Source organism: Hirundo rustica, chromosome Z, assembly GCF_015227805.2.
Source record: "Hirundo rustica isolate bHirRus1 chromosome Z, bHirRus1.pri.v3, whole genome shotgun sequence".
Taxonomy (NCBI): domain Eukaryota; kingdom Metazoa; phylum Chordata; class Aves; order Passeriformes; family Hirundinidae; genus Hirundo; species Hirundo rustica.
In genome coordinates, this window is record NC_053488.1 from 15,428,398 (window position 1) to 15,441,157 (window position 12,760).

Sequence of the window (12,760 nt, forward strand, 5' to 3'; positions counted from 1 at the left end):
TGAAACCACACACTTTGAATTAGTTTAATCCCTCTAGCTAATATTTTTCAAGATAATAACTTTTAGATCATGTAAATCATCTATCCTCTTCTATAACAACGTTTCTGTTTACAGTTGCAAGATGCCCAATTCACTCTTAGTTCACTTAGTTTAAGTCTGCATTCTGGTGACTTGGCTCTGTCTTCCCAATAGTTTCCTTACAGTATTGAACTCAAATAGTTCTCTCAGAAAGATGCTTCAGTCCATCCCACCCTTTCCTAGGTATCTCTTAACATGGAAGCAAAATGGCAACATCACATTTGACATTTAAACTTCATCCCAGTTCCTTTCATTCATCCACAGATTCAATCCAATGGCTTGCAACAAAAATATAGTTGATGCATTTAAGCCATAATTCTTTGTGCACATATGACATTTTCAGAAAAGCCTAGCAGGTATATCTCTAGAGACAGCAGTTGTCCAAACACACAGTCATTATGCTGATTTTGTTTAGTACCTCTCGAACATCAGGCTGGCTGTGTTCTAATTCAGCTCATGGTCAGCATAATAATATGCTTACTAGAGGGAAAAGCAGCACGCTTCACAAATTCAGTACTGTCTAGTCCAAGCAAATGCTTTATTTAGATTTGTATTGTAATGAAATCCGGTGGAATGTTTTCAAAAGGCAGATTAGTGTCTTTAGAAGTACAAAAAATCATCAAAATATCTATGTACCTGATAAATCTAAAATAAAATTCCATTTAAATTATGTCATGGATTAGTACAGTTTGGTTTTTTAGTTATAGAAGAATATAGAATAATTCTCCAGGTCAGGACCTGGGAATTGCTTTGGAAGAGACAGGGACCTATCAGAGAGTTAGCTGGAATATTGGCACCTGTTCTAACCACTGAAATTGTTAGCTGTGACTTTGGTAAGTGCCATATAAAACCCCTTGATTTCCTGTAGGTGGGTCCTTTTCCTGCTTTCCTTTGGCTCGAGAGACAGGTAACATCGAGCTGGGCCTGCTGCTCCCCCCTTTTGGGGGATGGGAGCTGGCCTGAGGCCTGGCCAGATTCCATCGGCTCCCAGGTGAAGGGGGGCGCGGGAAGGAGAGGTTGCTGTTTTGTAAAAGCTACTTTCTTCAGACTTCTCTGGAGCAGGGAGAGATTTCTGCTGGGCCCCTGATAAGAGCTATGGGCACCATTTGAAGCCACCCCGATTTACACTGAGGGGTGGGCTGAGAAGGCATTTATCATCCTGCCTGGTTTTCTTGTAATTCTGGACTGCCCGAGTGCTCTGATCTCTGATGTTTCTGGGTGAGTTCTTCCTCCCTCACTAGCGTGGCCATGAACATCTAACACCACGAGCTACTGCAGCAGAGACAAAGACTCTGAGCAGATTTAACTCTTTCTTAGCAACATGAAGCTTCCAGAGCTTAGCCCTTCTCTAAGAGTAAGAAAGGACAAAGTGAACATAAAGAACAACAGCATGAAGTCAATAGAGTAAGAGTGAAAAGACTTTGGGACAGAGGGTTGAAGAGTTAGTTGTTCTATTCTTACTTGAGCCATAGAAATGAACTCTATATTTAGATCATTCCTTTAGATCATAGGAAAGATATGCATTTGGGGAGATGATTGTTTTAATTTGTGCGTAATTTGAGCAAAGGTGTTTGTGATAGACTAAGTGATACTAATCCTGTAAGATGCTTGAACAGAGATAAAGATGAGAAGCCCCCTGCGCCATGAAGAAGTGAGAAGATATCTCTGTACCTTAAAGTGAAGAATCCTTTGCTTTGGAGTTATTCATCTTTAAAAGGTGACACCCCAGTATGCAAAAGTCTAAGACCCATGACCCATAAGGAGCTTGGGAAACTGCTCCTGGGAGGGTCACAAAGGCAAGTTTCTCCGGGCAGTTGTTTTTGTGACAGTTTAAAACCCACAAGAGAACTGTTCTAAGTTGTCAGTGGGATCTATGAATCTAAAGATACTCTTCCCCTAATGAATTACTGAAAGACTGTTTTCAGATAGTGAAACTGACTGAAAATTACAAGTTTTGTCTCTTTATGTTGTTTTGTAAGAAAGTGAACAGTTTGTAAGGGAAAGGAAGAGTGTTTTTGAAGTTTCATCCCATTTTTTTTCCAACTTTTTTTCTATTCTTTTAGTCTATGTTAATAAAACTATTTGTTATTTTTAAAGTTAAGCCTGCTTTGTTTTTCTCCTAGTCTCTCTCCCACAGAAAGAGTAAGTACCAAACCCAAAATTTAATAAACGTGAAACCACTACAAATTACTACTAGGATTTAGGACTCAAAACCATTATATATTTCAAAAAATCGCCATGAGAGCCTGAAGTATTGAAACATTAAGTATATAAGTTGGGGGTTTTTTAATATTTAGTTCCAAATGAGAATAAAGTATAATAATGATTGTAGCCCATTCCAAATCAATATGCTATTAAGAAACAACATAAAATTATACCTTGTTATATCTTTAAAGTTATTAAAAAAAGTAATCTACTAGTGCGTATCTCTTGTGTAAACACAGTTACAAACCTAAATCTTATTATCCCACCAAAGAGTCTTAGTCTTAACTTCACCTCAATTTTACCTTTATGCTACTGGATAATTTCTCCAAGAAGCAGGCATTGCTGTTTTCCCCATTCTTCTTTGCATTCATTATCAACCTGAGAAGCTTATCACAGCAAATTCTGTCTATGTATTTGCACAGGATTTTCCAGAGACTAGGCAAATCTGCTCTATTGAAACAATAGTAAAATATTTGACATGAGCTTCTTAGCCATAACTGGATTAGAGCAGATCATTAATCACACAGGTAAAACACTACATACCTTCAGAAAGAGAGGCATCCTACTCTAACAGTTACCACTGAGAGTTTCCGGAAATGTTTGAATTTGCTAGCTATGCTTGTACGCAGAACAAACCAACACTCCTATATAGACAACAGGGACCAAGTCACCACTGCCTAATGCTGGCTTCTGAAACTGGGAAGACACCTGGGCCTGTCAAAGGTCATATATAAGGAAGTACAGTATTGTTAAGAAGCTCAGACACAAGCATACCTTGAGATAAAATTGGACATAGAAATTCAGCCGTATTCTTGGTGTCCGTGCTGTGTCAAGAAAGGAAGATGTAATGTAAGGGTCTTCTCCTGAGATCATTTGCAGCAATCGTCAAGTAAAATTTATGCTAAATAAATGCATAAATGTGGGCGGCCACACCAAGATCAGGTCCAGGTCAGTAACACTTAACCCAAATCTCTGCACATGGTTTCCACCTACATATGGTGTCTAAGTTTACAGAGTGACCAGTAATTTACTTCCACAGAATCACAGAGTGGTAAAAGTTGGAAGACAGCTGCTGTCTAGTCCACTCATCCTGCTCAGGGCAGAGTCACCTACAAATGGTTGCCCAGGGCTGAGCCATCTGGTTTTAAGTATTTTCCGTGATGGAAACTCCACATCCCTCTTAGAGCAATGTGTTCTAGAGTTCAATTGCCATTAGAGAAAGAAAACAACAAAAAACTTTTAAGCAGAACTTCCTGGTTTTCAGTTTCTGGCCATTTCCTCTTGGCCTCTCACTGGATAAATCTGAAATAGGCCTAGCCAAATCTCTTTCACTTCTTTCCATCCTATACACATTGATAAAATTTCTCCTGTACCTTCACTTCTCCAAGCTAAAAAATGACAGAACCTGAGTTTTAAAATTCCAACTCCTAATCACCTCCAATTACCTAGAGGTATGTCTTGGTGCAGGAACAGATTTAAAAAAAAAACCCCGACCAAACAAAAAGCCTTTACAGGCTGAAATTGGAGGCTGAAACATAAACCTGCACTGGGAGATCTCACTGACAAAAGCACGCCTATTTGCAGTGCAGACAGTCTTGTATTATAAGCTACACTTTCCAACAGTGAAAACAATCCTATATTGTGTCCCTTGAGAGCACTGATAAAGCGTACTGACTTGATTACTGGTTTACAGGAATGCGGAAAGCATTAAAAGAGGAAAGAAATAGATGGAAGGTTTCCTTTAAAGGAGACACATTAAAATCAATTCTTCATTCTAAAGAAATTAAATCAAGCATAACTTGGTAGGAATGAGAAATGTAATACAGGGAAAATTCTGTAAGAGATTTCGTTCAATAACTTGAGCTTCAAATAGTTATTAAAAGACAAGAATGATCAAAGATGAAGAATGAATACTCACTCATAGAATATATAGCTAAAAACAAATGCTTACATCTATGCAGAAACCTGGATAGACAAAAATTACTGCAGATACTTATAGGTAAATACAGCTGAGCTGACACCATAAAGCTGCTGCCTGTCCTGTACAGAATTATTTCTCTTTCCAACAGCATAAGCTATTGGGTGTTTAGTACTGCAGAGACATAAAAAAAGCACTTGTCAAGCACTCGGCCTCTTTGCCTTCTGCAAGGGTTTTTCTAAGTGTTTGTAAATAAACTCAATCACAAAGTGTCTGTTACCAGTGGTAAGAGGCCTACTCAGATTATCTTCAAAGCAAAAGAAATTACTTTTACATCACATCTTCAAACTCCTGCTTCAAGACCAATGGGTTAGTCACCCAGCTGAATAGCACAGCATATTTTAGACTGGCTTCTTTCATTCTGAACTAGATAAAAATAATCCCTTTAATTGTAAACCCCTGGTCCAGTAGGACTATGTAGTCAGGTCCACAACTTCTTCCCTTTGCACCTCAACATGCATTAATAAATGTATTAGCAGTTGCCATATTGTAGCTTCTAACTCTTCTTAGCCCATTTCTAGACATAAGACAGCCAAATCTTTCAAGAAACTCAGCTCTAAAAAAATTATTTTACTGTGGATTTACCAAGTAAACTTTACACAATTTGTCAGTATACTAGAGAAGGCAAAACCCCTGTAACTATTACTAGCCTCCATTTACTGCCAACACTTCTTGATTCAGTATTTCCTGAATCAGAACACAGGATGGGCTCCTTTAATACTACACTGGAAAACTACTTTTAGTGTGTCATTCAGAGGTATATTGCCAGTATGTCAAGCTGTCAATAGACTCTCTCACCAACAGCTGACTCCAAGAGTTGCTCTGGTCTCAGGAAAAACCCACTTCATGGAGATCCAGAAGGGAAACCTTCATCTCTGCCTGCGATAAAATGAGTGTGTGTCTTCTTCAACATACATCAGTCACCCACTTGAAGGTGATAAAAGTTTTAAGTAAAATAATTCAGTACTACAGAAAATTGCCTCATTGTGCAAAACACAACCTTATTTTTAGATTCCACTTTATAGTCCCTTGTGTTATATTCCACTTGGCCTAAGCAGAAATTAATACAGGAAAAATGATCCAAACTTTGAGATTTCCAAGCTGTGCTTTTGAATTACCTTTTTTTTGGTTTCTTTTAAACACTAAACCCCATATAAAGTGCTAGAGAATGATGCTCCCATGAGACTTACAGGAGTACAATCACAGGTGGTTTCTGGTAGCAAAGCTGAAGAACAGGAACAGTGCAGCTTCTAAGCTTTCTAATTTTTCAGCTTTTAATAAATCTACAATACATAAAGAAAAAAAAAAAAAGCCCAAACAAAACCAGAGCTGCTGGTTTTTGGGGTTTTTTCATTACTTTATCATTGTAAGGCAGCATTAAGCATCCCCTACAGACAAGATCACAGAATCATCAGACAGTTTGAAGGGACCTTAAACACACGTAGTTCCTACCCACCTGCCAAAAGCAAGGACACATTCCACTAGAACAGCTTTCTCTAAGCCCCATCCAACCTAGCCTTGAAGATGACATATTGCTGTACAAAGCTGCATATATTACAATGTCTGAACTTAGTGAAAAAAGAAGTGTAACAATGCCTATTAGTTTTCCCAGTAGAAGGTGAAACAGTGCCACCCACTGTTTTTCCAGAGTATCCCCTGCTGTAAAAAGCTACTTTGCATTCACTAGCGGCAGCTCATGCTAAGCCTCTCTCCCTCACTCCCAACACTGGGTTTTACTGTCAAGTGACACACCTACAGAGATATTTCACTCACTACGGAAAGGTGCACAAAGGAAAATTCTTTGAACTTTGTCTACTACAGCTTAAGATAGATAAAAGGTTGAATTACAAAAACAATAGTGGTTTTCATCACTGGGAGCAGGAGTTTGACTGTACCTGTATGTTTTCACAATCACCAGTTGTATACAACTCAAGTGAATATCAAGCTGAAGAGGGTAACACATTACACCTGTAAAATGTTAAGTAAATTACACACTGTCATACGTTACATTATATAAAATTACAACGGTAAATACTGCCACAGAGTCTAAATACCCAACTGCTTTTTTTCATATCCTTCCACTCATTTTGTATCATCCCTTAGTGAGAGCAGACAACAATTATCAACCACTCCCTTTAAAGCTAGGTCACAGGTCATTCTCTATAATCAACATTCTTACCTAGCAGATTATCTTCTGTTACTACAAAGAACATTTATGTAATCCAAGGATCAGCAGTTATCAGAACTGCTAACCGTTATGCACTCTAAATACAAAAAGTACTTAAGTACTTAAAAATAACCAGTGTTTGTACACATCTTACTTACCTTTCCTCTGGATGGTGGAGAAGGTGGCAACGCTTTCCAACATAGTAAAGTACCAGTCAGGTAGAAGTCTTCAACTACTTAGCCTTCCATTAACAAAATACTTTGTAAGCCACTTTACAACACAAAGTGGACTGTTGCTCATACTGAAGAATATGCAGGCCAGTATTTCAATGATTCAATACTCTCTTTAATGACAAACTACTTGCCTCTTCACAACAACACTGGAAAATTTCATAAAGATCAAGTATAGTGGATGAAATGACATAAAATTCTAGGCACATTTAGTTACCTCAGAATCAGTTACACTGTGTTGATAGCTAAATACCCCTAACCAGTCATTATATCTTGGCAGTGCCTGTTTCAATAGGACAAGGTGGGTTTTAAACTAAAAGATGGTTGATTCAGGCTAAATACACTGAGAAGTTTTTTACAATGAGCATGGTAAAACAGGTTGCTCAGAGGTAGTAAATGGACGCCCCACCCCTGGAAACATTCAGGGTCAGGATGGACAGGGGTCTGAGCAACCTGATCAAGCTGAAGATGTCCCAGCTCACTGCAGGCTTGGAATAAATGAGCTTTATTAGTCCCCTCCAACCCAAATGACTCCATGATTGTATAACATTGTATTTTATGAATCAGACATGCTAGCTCAGCTATAAGTCTATTAAAAACCCTTGTAAAACATCCAAGTATCAGCAACAAAAACTCAAGATACCAACTGCTGAAATCAAGGACCCATACTAAAGGGAAAACTGTAGGCTCCAAATGCATTTGAGAGTTCTCTCCATGGTTCTGGAGGTGACAGTTTAAAACTGTGTATTCATGATCACAACACAATCTTTAGAAGCAAGTTTCATCATGCTTATACTACCATGTCTAAAGATTTCTCTTACTGTGTAACTAAATTGCCAACCATTCATTAAGAATGAACTTTTTGTTCTGAGCTCACTTTCTCTTTAGAATGAATAAGCATTTAACTCAGATACAAAATTAGAAATTTATCACTAGTACTGAGTATCAAGACAGTTATTTCCTAGTGATACTGAGATGGTCATATGAATTAATACTTTGTTGTGACAGTTCAACATGGACCTCTGGATCTGCTAAAAAACATGCTCACGTGGCACTGAATTAGCACAGCAGACTTTTAAGAGTAAATACACAAAAGACTTTGAGGTATTTCAGCCATTTATTTGCCAGTGTACAGGATACACTAAGAAAGAAAAAAGAAGGCCTAAATAACATAAAATATGTATACAGTGTTTGCTTGACAAATACCTGCCTAAAATCAAGGCACAGTATAGCTCATACCTCATGGAGTCATAATGAAGGTCAGACACATATTTTATATGTGGTTTAATGATTTACAATTCTTTTGGTCTGCTTAGTAGAAAACTAACCAACTGAAGCAGAACTTCATCATTAAAGCCTTTCACATTACCATCTTCCACAACATCATACAGTGGCTTACTGTCTGTACCCCAACAGATATTCTTTCGAGGGTTGTTTTTAATAGTTTCTGCAGTCAATGCTAAAGTATTTAACTGGTAACAAAAGAAAGCAAAATATTTTCCATCAGTCACTACTGCCTGTGATACAAAAGGACGGGTCACGTCTGCTTCACTCCAGAATCCTGTAAAATAAACAAATACAACAGGACTTGAGATTTCTATCAGAACACACACACCTAAACCCTAGTCCCTAAATACAGAACTCCGCGAATTGCAGCAGCCACCTAGTAGAGAAAAAGTCCTGTCTGCTTTAGCAACGTAAGCATTTTTCATTACAGACTAACCAAAACACTACCACCTTTAAAGCCTACGTCCAAGATCAGGGACACAGTGGCACATTTGAATTTTGTACACAGTTCCCTATCAACAGTTGATAAAAATCACTCACTGATCAGCCAAGTGACTTTTCCAAAATAGTTAAATTACTAATGCACCCCAAGTCTTGCTAAGAGCTAAGGGAAACCATCTTTTTACTATTTCACAGTTCTCAAGATGCAGCATTTATTTCATGCATATGTATGCACGAACATAATTGACTACAGTAACCTGCCACACACCAAAAACACTATGTCAGTAAGTATTAATGTTTTAAACAAACTTCACTGAGCACTAACAGTATGTTTAAAATATTTACATATTTGTTCATGTGCACTAGTACACACACAGATATTAAGAACATTCCTATTATGCACAACAATGCTAGAAACTGTTACAGAAGGAAAAAAGTAATAGATTTGAATAATGCTGCCCTTACAACTCATGATGTGTTCACAGCTGTGACCAACTGAATACAAGGTTTACTTGATTTCAGTATTTTACATCCACAAAGAAAGCTTTCTAATGCACCATTACATAGAAAAAATTGATGGAGAGCCAGCAATACATAGTCTTGTAAAAGAATTTTCTTACATGTGTTGTTTCTCTAGTGAAACTACAAGCCATCAGGTATCTTACAGTAACACTAGACAGTAACTAATTTACAAGAGTAAGTAAAAGACTGATCTGGTCTAATCACCCAGGTCTTCTGGGATTTTTTAGACAAATGTAGGCATAAAATCCCAATGTAAGTCTACTGACATTCTTCTTTCACTCCTAATACTTTCAAGGAGTTGAAATTACTGAAACAAGGGGTAAGCAACACAGTTGTTCAGAAGGAAAAAAAAAATGAAATGGATTGATATCTACCACATTTCCCCCTTAAGGTAGGAAGAGCAAATGAAAGCAATTGAGATTTTTGCACAGGCTTACTATTATATATGAAAAAATATTTTTCTCTGTAATTAATTCCCCTGAATCAAAATACGCAAACTAAAGTAGTTTAATTTAAAGTATTTTAACTAACGCTCTTTTAGTAATTCAATTACACCTGTAGATTCCTTAACAGTGTCTTCAGAAGAAAAAAGCACGAGAAAAAGGCAGTGAGGAAGAAATGTTAATGAACTTTACAGTATGCATTCATAACCAGGAAAAATTTGTCAAGCTGACTATCTCACCTTGATACATTGCTTGTGCTGCTGTCCAGGCAAAGAGACTTGCAATTCCATTTGATCGATAAACAACTTCGATTTGATCCTCGAGACGGTCTCTTATAAACCTCTCCCGCTTCAGTTTGTCAGGAAGCAGATGAAACTGGGTATGTCCATAACAGCACGGATCTGCTACCTTAGATCCTGTGTTCCCCAAAACAAAACTATCAGTCAGAGAGAACGCTATTACGCACACAGACACAAACACCTTCTCCATCTAAAGCTAGAACTGCTACTGTAGATCTGTGAGGAGTTTTCTACTTCCAAAAGGCAAGAGTTCATATGCTAAAATGAGAATTTCCCTGGAGATGTATCAAAATTCAAAGTTTTGTGTCAATTTTCTATTCAACTGAACTTCTTCAAGCAAATCTGGACACACAGTAAGTACCACATGCACAGGAGAATCCTACTGCCCACTGGCTAACTGACATGAAATCTCAACAGAGATCTATATGCTACGTATATACATATAGTTATAAACAAAAAATACACAATTTTTTTCTGGTGATGGGAGAAGACTGAGTTGGCATTAGTTTTGGGATTGGTTTGTGGGGTTGTTTTTTTTTACAAAAAAATTTTAAAAGTTAATATTTCACAATTAAAAACTCTTACCTATAAATACCTTATTTTCGTACTGTTTTTTGAACAATGGCAGTTTGGATGGCTTGTGGTCAATTACAGGAACATCTCCAAGATCTGACTCCAGGGGTACAACCTTGAAGACAACAGAAGGAAGAAAAACCATGATGTAAGACACATTTCTGACATCAGGGCCAATGTAATACACCACTTCCTGGTCAGACCACAGAAAGTGCAAGTCCTGCTTACATACATCATACAGATAACCATAACTGAAATTTATTTTTTCAGAAGAGAAATTCTCGTCTTGTGATGAGGGCAAGCAGTCATCTTGCATTAACTTTTCCACAATACAAAACACGTGAAATAATGCTAGAAAACCTGCCACTTGTCACCACCTTTTAACTTCCATAGAAAAAGAGTAAAAACATTTCTAGCAGCAGCCAATAATTTAACTTGAACCTGCAAACTAAGTTTAGAAACTTGGTGTACTGCACTATACATCTTAAATTGCCTAGACATTTCTTCCAAAATGCCAAGGTTTGTAGCATCTGACAGCAGTAACCCAAGCAAATTGTACAACCAAGTCAGCTATAAAAAGTTCTCTGTTTACAGAACACACAATCGTTTTCTGTTTGTGGTGGAAACTGGACAACAGAACCCTTCACTGGCTACTATACACTTACTATTGTATAAACTTGCAAGAAAAACATTACAATATTGAAACAGCACATACTTCCACTGAACTCAAGCATTCAAAAAAATAACTGCCAAGCAGTAACAACAGGCAAAAATGCTAACTTTCAGCTTATATGTGCTTTTACTTCTTCATTTCTTTTACCTGAATATTCCACAACACATTTCTCATTCCTGTCTCTGTTTCAAATACAGAATGTTAAAAATTCAATTCAATAAAATATAACACCATGCAATTTAAATTACAGAGAGGACCAAATGTTTAGAAGACCAACTCAAAGCCATTACCACTACACAGAAAGAATATTAAGACCCACAAATAAATCAAAAAATACCCACATCTCCTACATACTGGTTTTCCAAAGACTAACTCTGCATGGTTTCAACTGTTGTCCAAAACAAAAGTGAAAATGCAAGGTTTAACTGGCCACTGAAAACATCCACACCTCAGGAAGCTGCTTTGGTACACGGATCTGGAGGTGTGGGTTATCATCTATCTGGAATCGCACAGGATCAACTCTACCCTTCCGGTGTCCATGAACAACAACTTCCTCACCATGATGCCAGTAATAGTTAACTTCAGGATTTAGGTCTGAAAGAAAACAAAGAACACAGAAACACAGTGATTTGCCTCTTGCATTTAAAACCCTCTGAATTCCTCTGTAGCTGCAGTGAGATACAAAACCCAAAATCCATGTAGGAAGATGGAAACAAATTACTAGTGATAGTCCGAACACTCGTCGTCCTACCGCCCAAGGGGCTCCCACGTCCCTTTCCCGGCCAGCCCCGCTACCTACCAAGGGAGGAAGCAGCCAGCACTGGGTTGCGACCGGACAGGGAAGCGGCGAGGGTGGAAACGAGCTGCGTGAGGAAGGGGCCGGGCGTGTGGTCCTGGTCGCGGTAGAGGAACGGCCGCTTCTTGTTCTGGTAGAAGCTCTCCTGGAGAAGGGCGTCGCAGGCGAGAGAGCGCAACTCGCCTATATCTACATATGGTGCCACTCCCGCCGCGGCCTCCGGCACCACCGCATCCCCCGACGCCTCCGCAGCCACCGGCGCCGCCGCAGCTCCCGGCTCCAGGGCTCTGCCGGCCTCGCCGGTCCCTCCTGCCGCCGCTACCGGGGGTTTCGCGGCCGCGCCTCTCGGGGGCATCCCCGGCACTAAGACGGTTCTTGTGAAACTGCGGTACCAGCGGTCGGCGTTGAGGGCGAAGGTCTGCGGGTACACTGTATACTTGGGCCGCTGCAGCTTCCCGTACAGCCGCAGCTTCTCCTCCACCGTGGCCGCCGCGTGTACCCGCTGGTTGAAACGCTGCAGGCGTCGCGACTTGGCCGCCTTGCTCTTGGCGGTGATGGACGCCACCACGGGCGGGTAGAGAGGGCTGGCGGGCGGCGAGGGGGCGCCGGGCACCGCCTCCGAGAACCAGCGCCGGCCGGGCCGCAGCAGCCGCCAGGCCCCCAGCGCCGCCATCTCGCGGAACGGCGGGACGGCGGCGGGACTGTGTCCGGAAACTGCGGCAGCTGATTGGCCTCTGAGGACCACGTGATAAGCCCACTTTCCGGTCGGCGGGCGGGTTCTCCTGCCGCGGGGGTTGCCGGGCAGGAAGCGGCGGGGCCTTTGGAGTCTCGTGACTGAAGGGCGCCATGCGCCCCGGGGCATGGCGCGGAGGACCTTCTGCGCATGCGCAGTAGCCGCCGTACGACCTCTGCTGCGCGAGAACCACAGCTCCCAAGATGCTCAGCCAGAGGCGGCCGGAAAGTACGGGACCTGGCAGCACAACCCACGCCCCGCTCCAGGCGGAGCCCGGCCGTGCAGAGCCCGGAGTGGCGCTGCGAGGTGCGGGATCGACTCGGGTGGAGGCGACC

The 12,760-nt window shown here is 40.4% G+C and overlaps 1 protein-coding gene across 1 annotated transcript; it reads right to left on the reverse strand.

The window, feature by feature from the left end:
• Positions 1 to 7,756: 7,756 nt before the first annotated feature.
• Positions 7,757 to 12,373, reverse strand: MRPS30 (mitochondrial ribosomal protein S30). Its single transcript, XM_040090027.2, has 5 exons — positions 11,696 to 12,373; positions 11,345 to 11,490; positions 10,236 to 10,338; positions 9,591 to 9,767; positions 7,757 to 8,219 (listed from the first exon to the last, which is right to left on the reverse strand). The coding sequence occupies exons 1-5, from the start codon at positions 12,363 to 12,365 to the stop codon at positions 7,951 to 7,953; spliced, it is 1,365 nt and encodes a 454-aa protein (XP_039945961.1). The 5' UTR covers positions 12,366 to 12,373; the 3' UTR covers positions 7,757 to 7,950.
• Between the last annotated feature and the right edge of the window lie 387 nt (positions 12,374 to 12,760).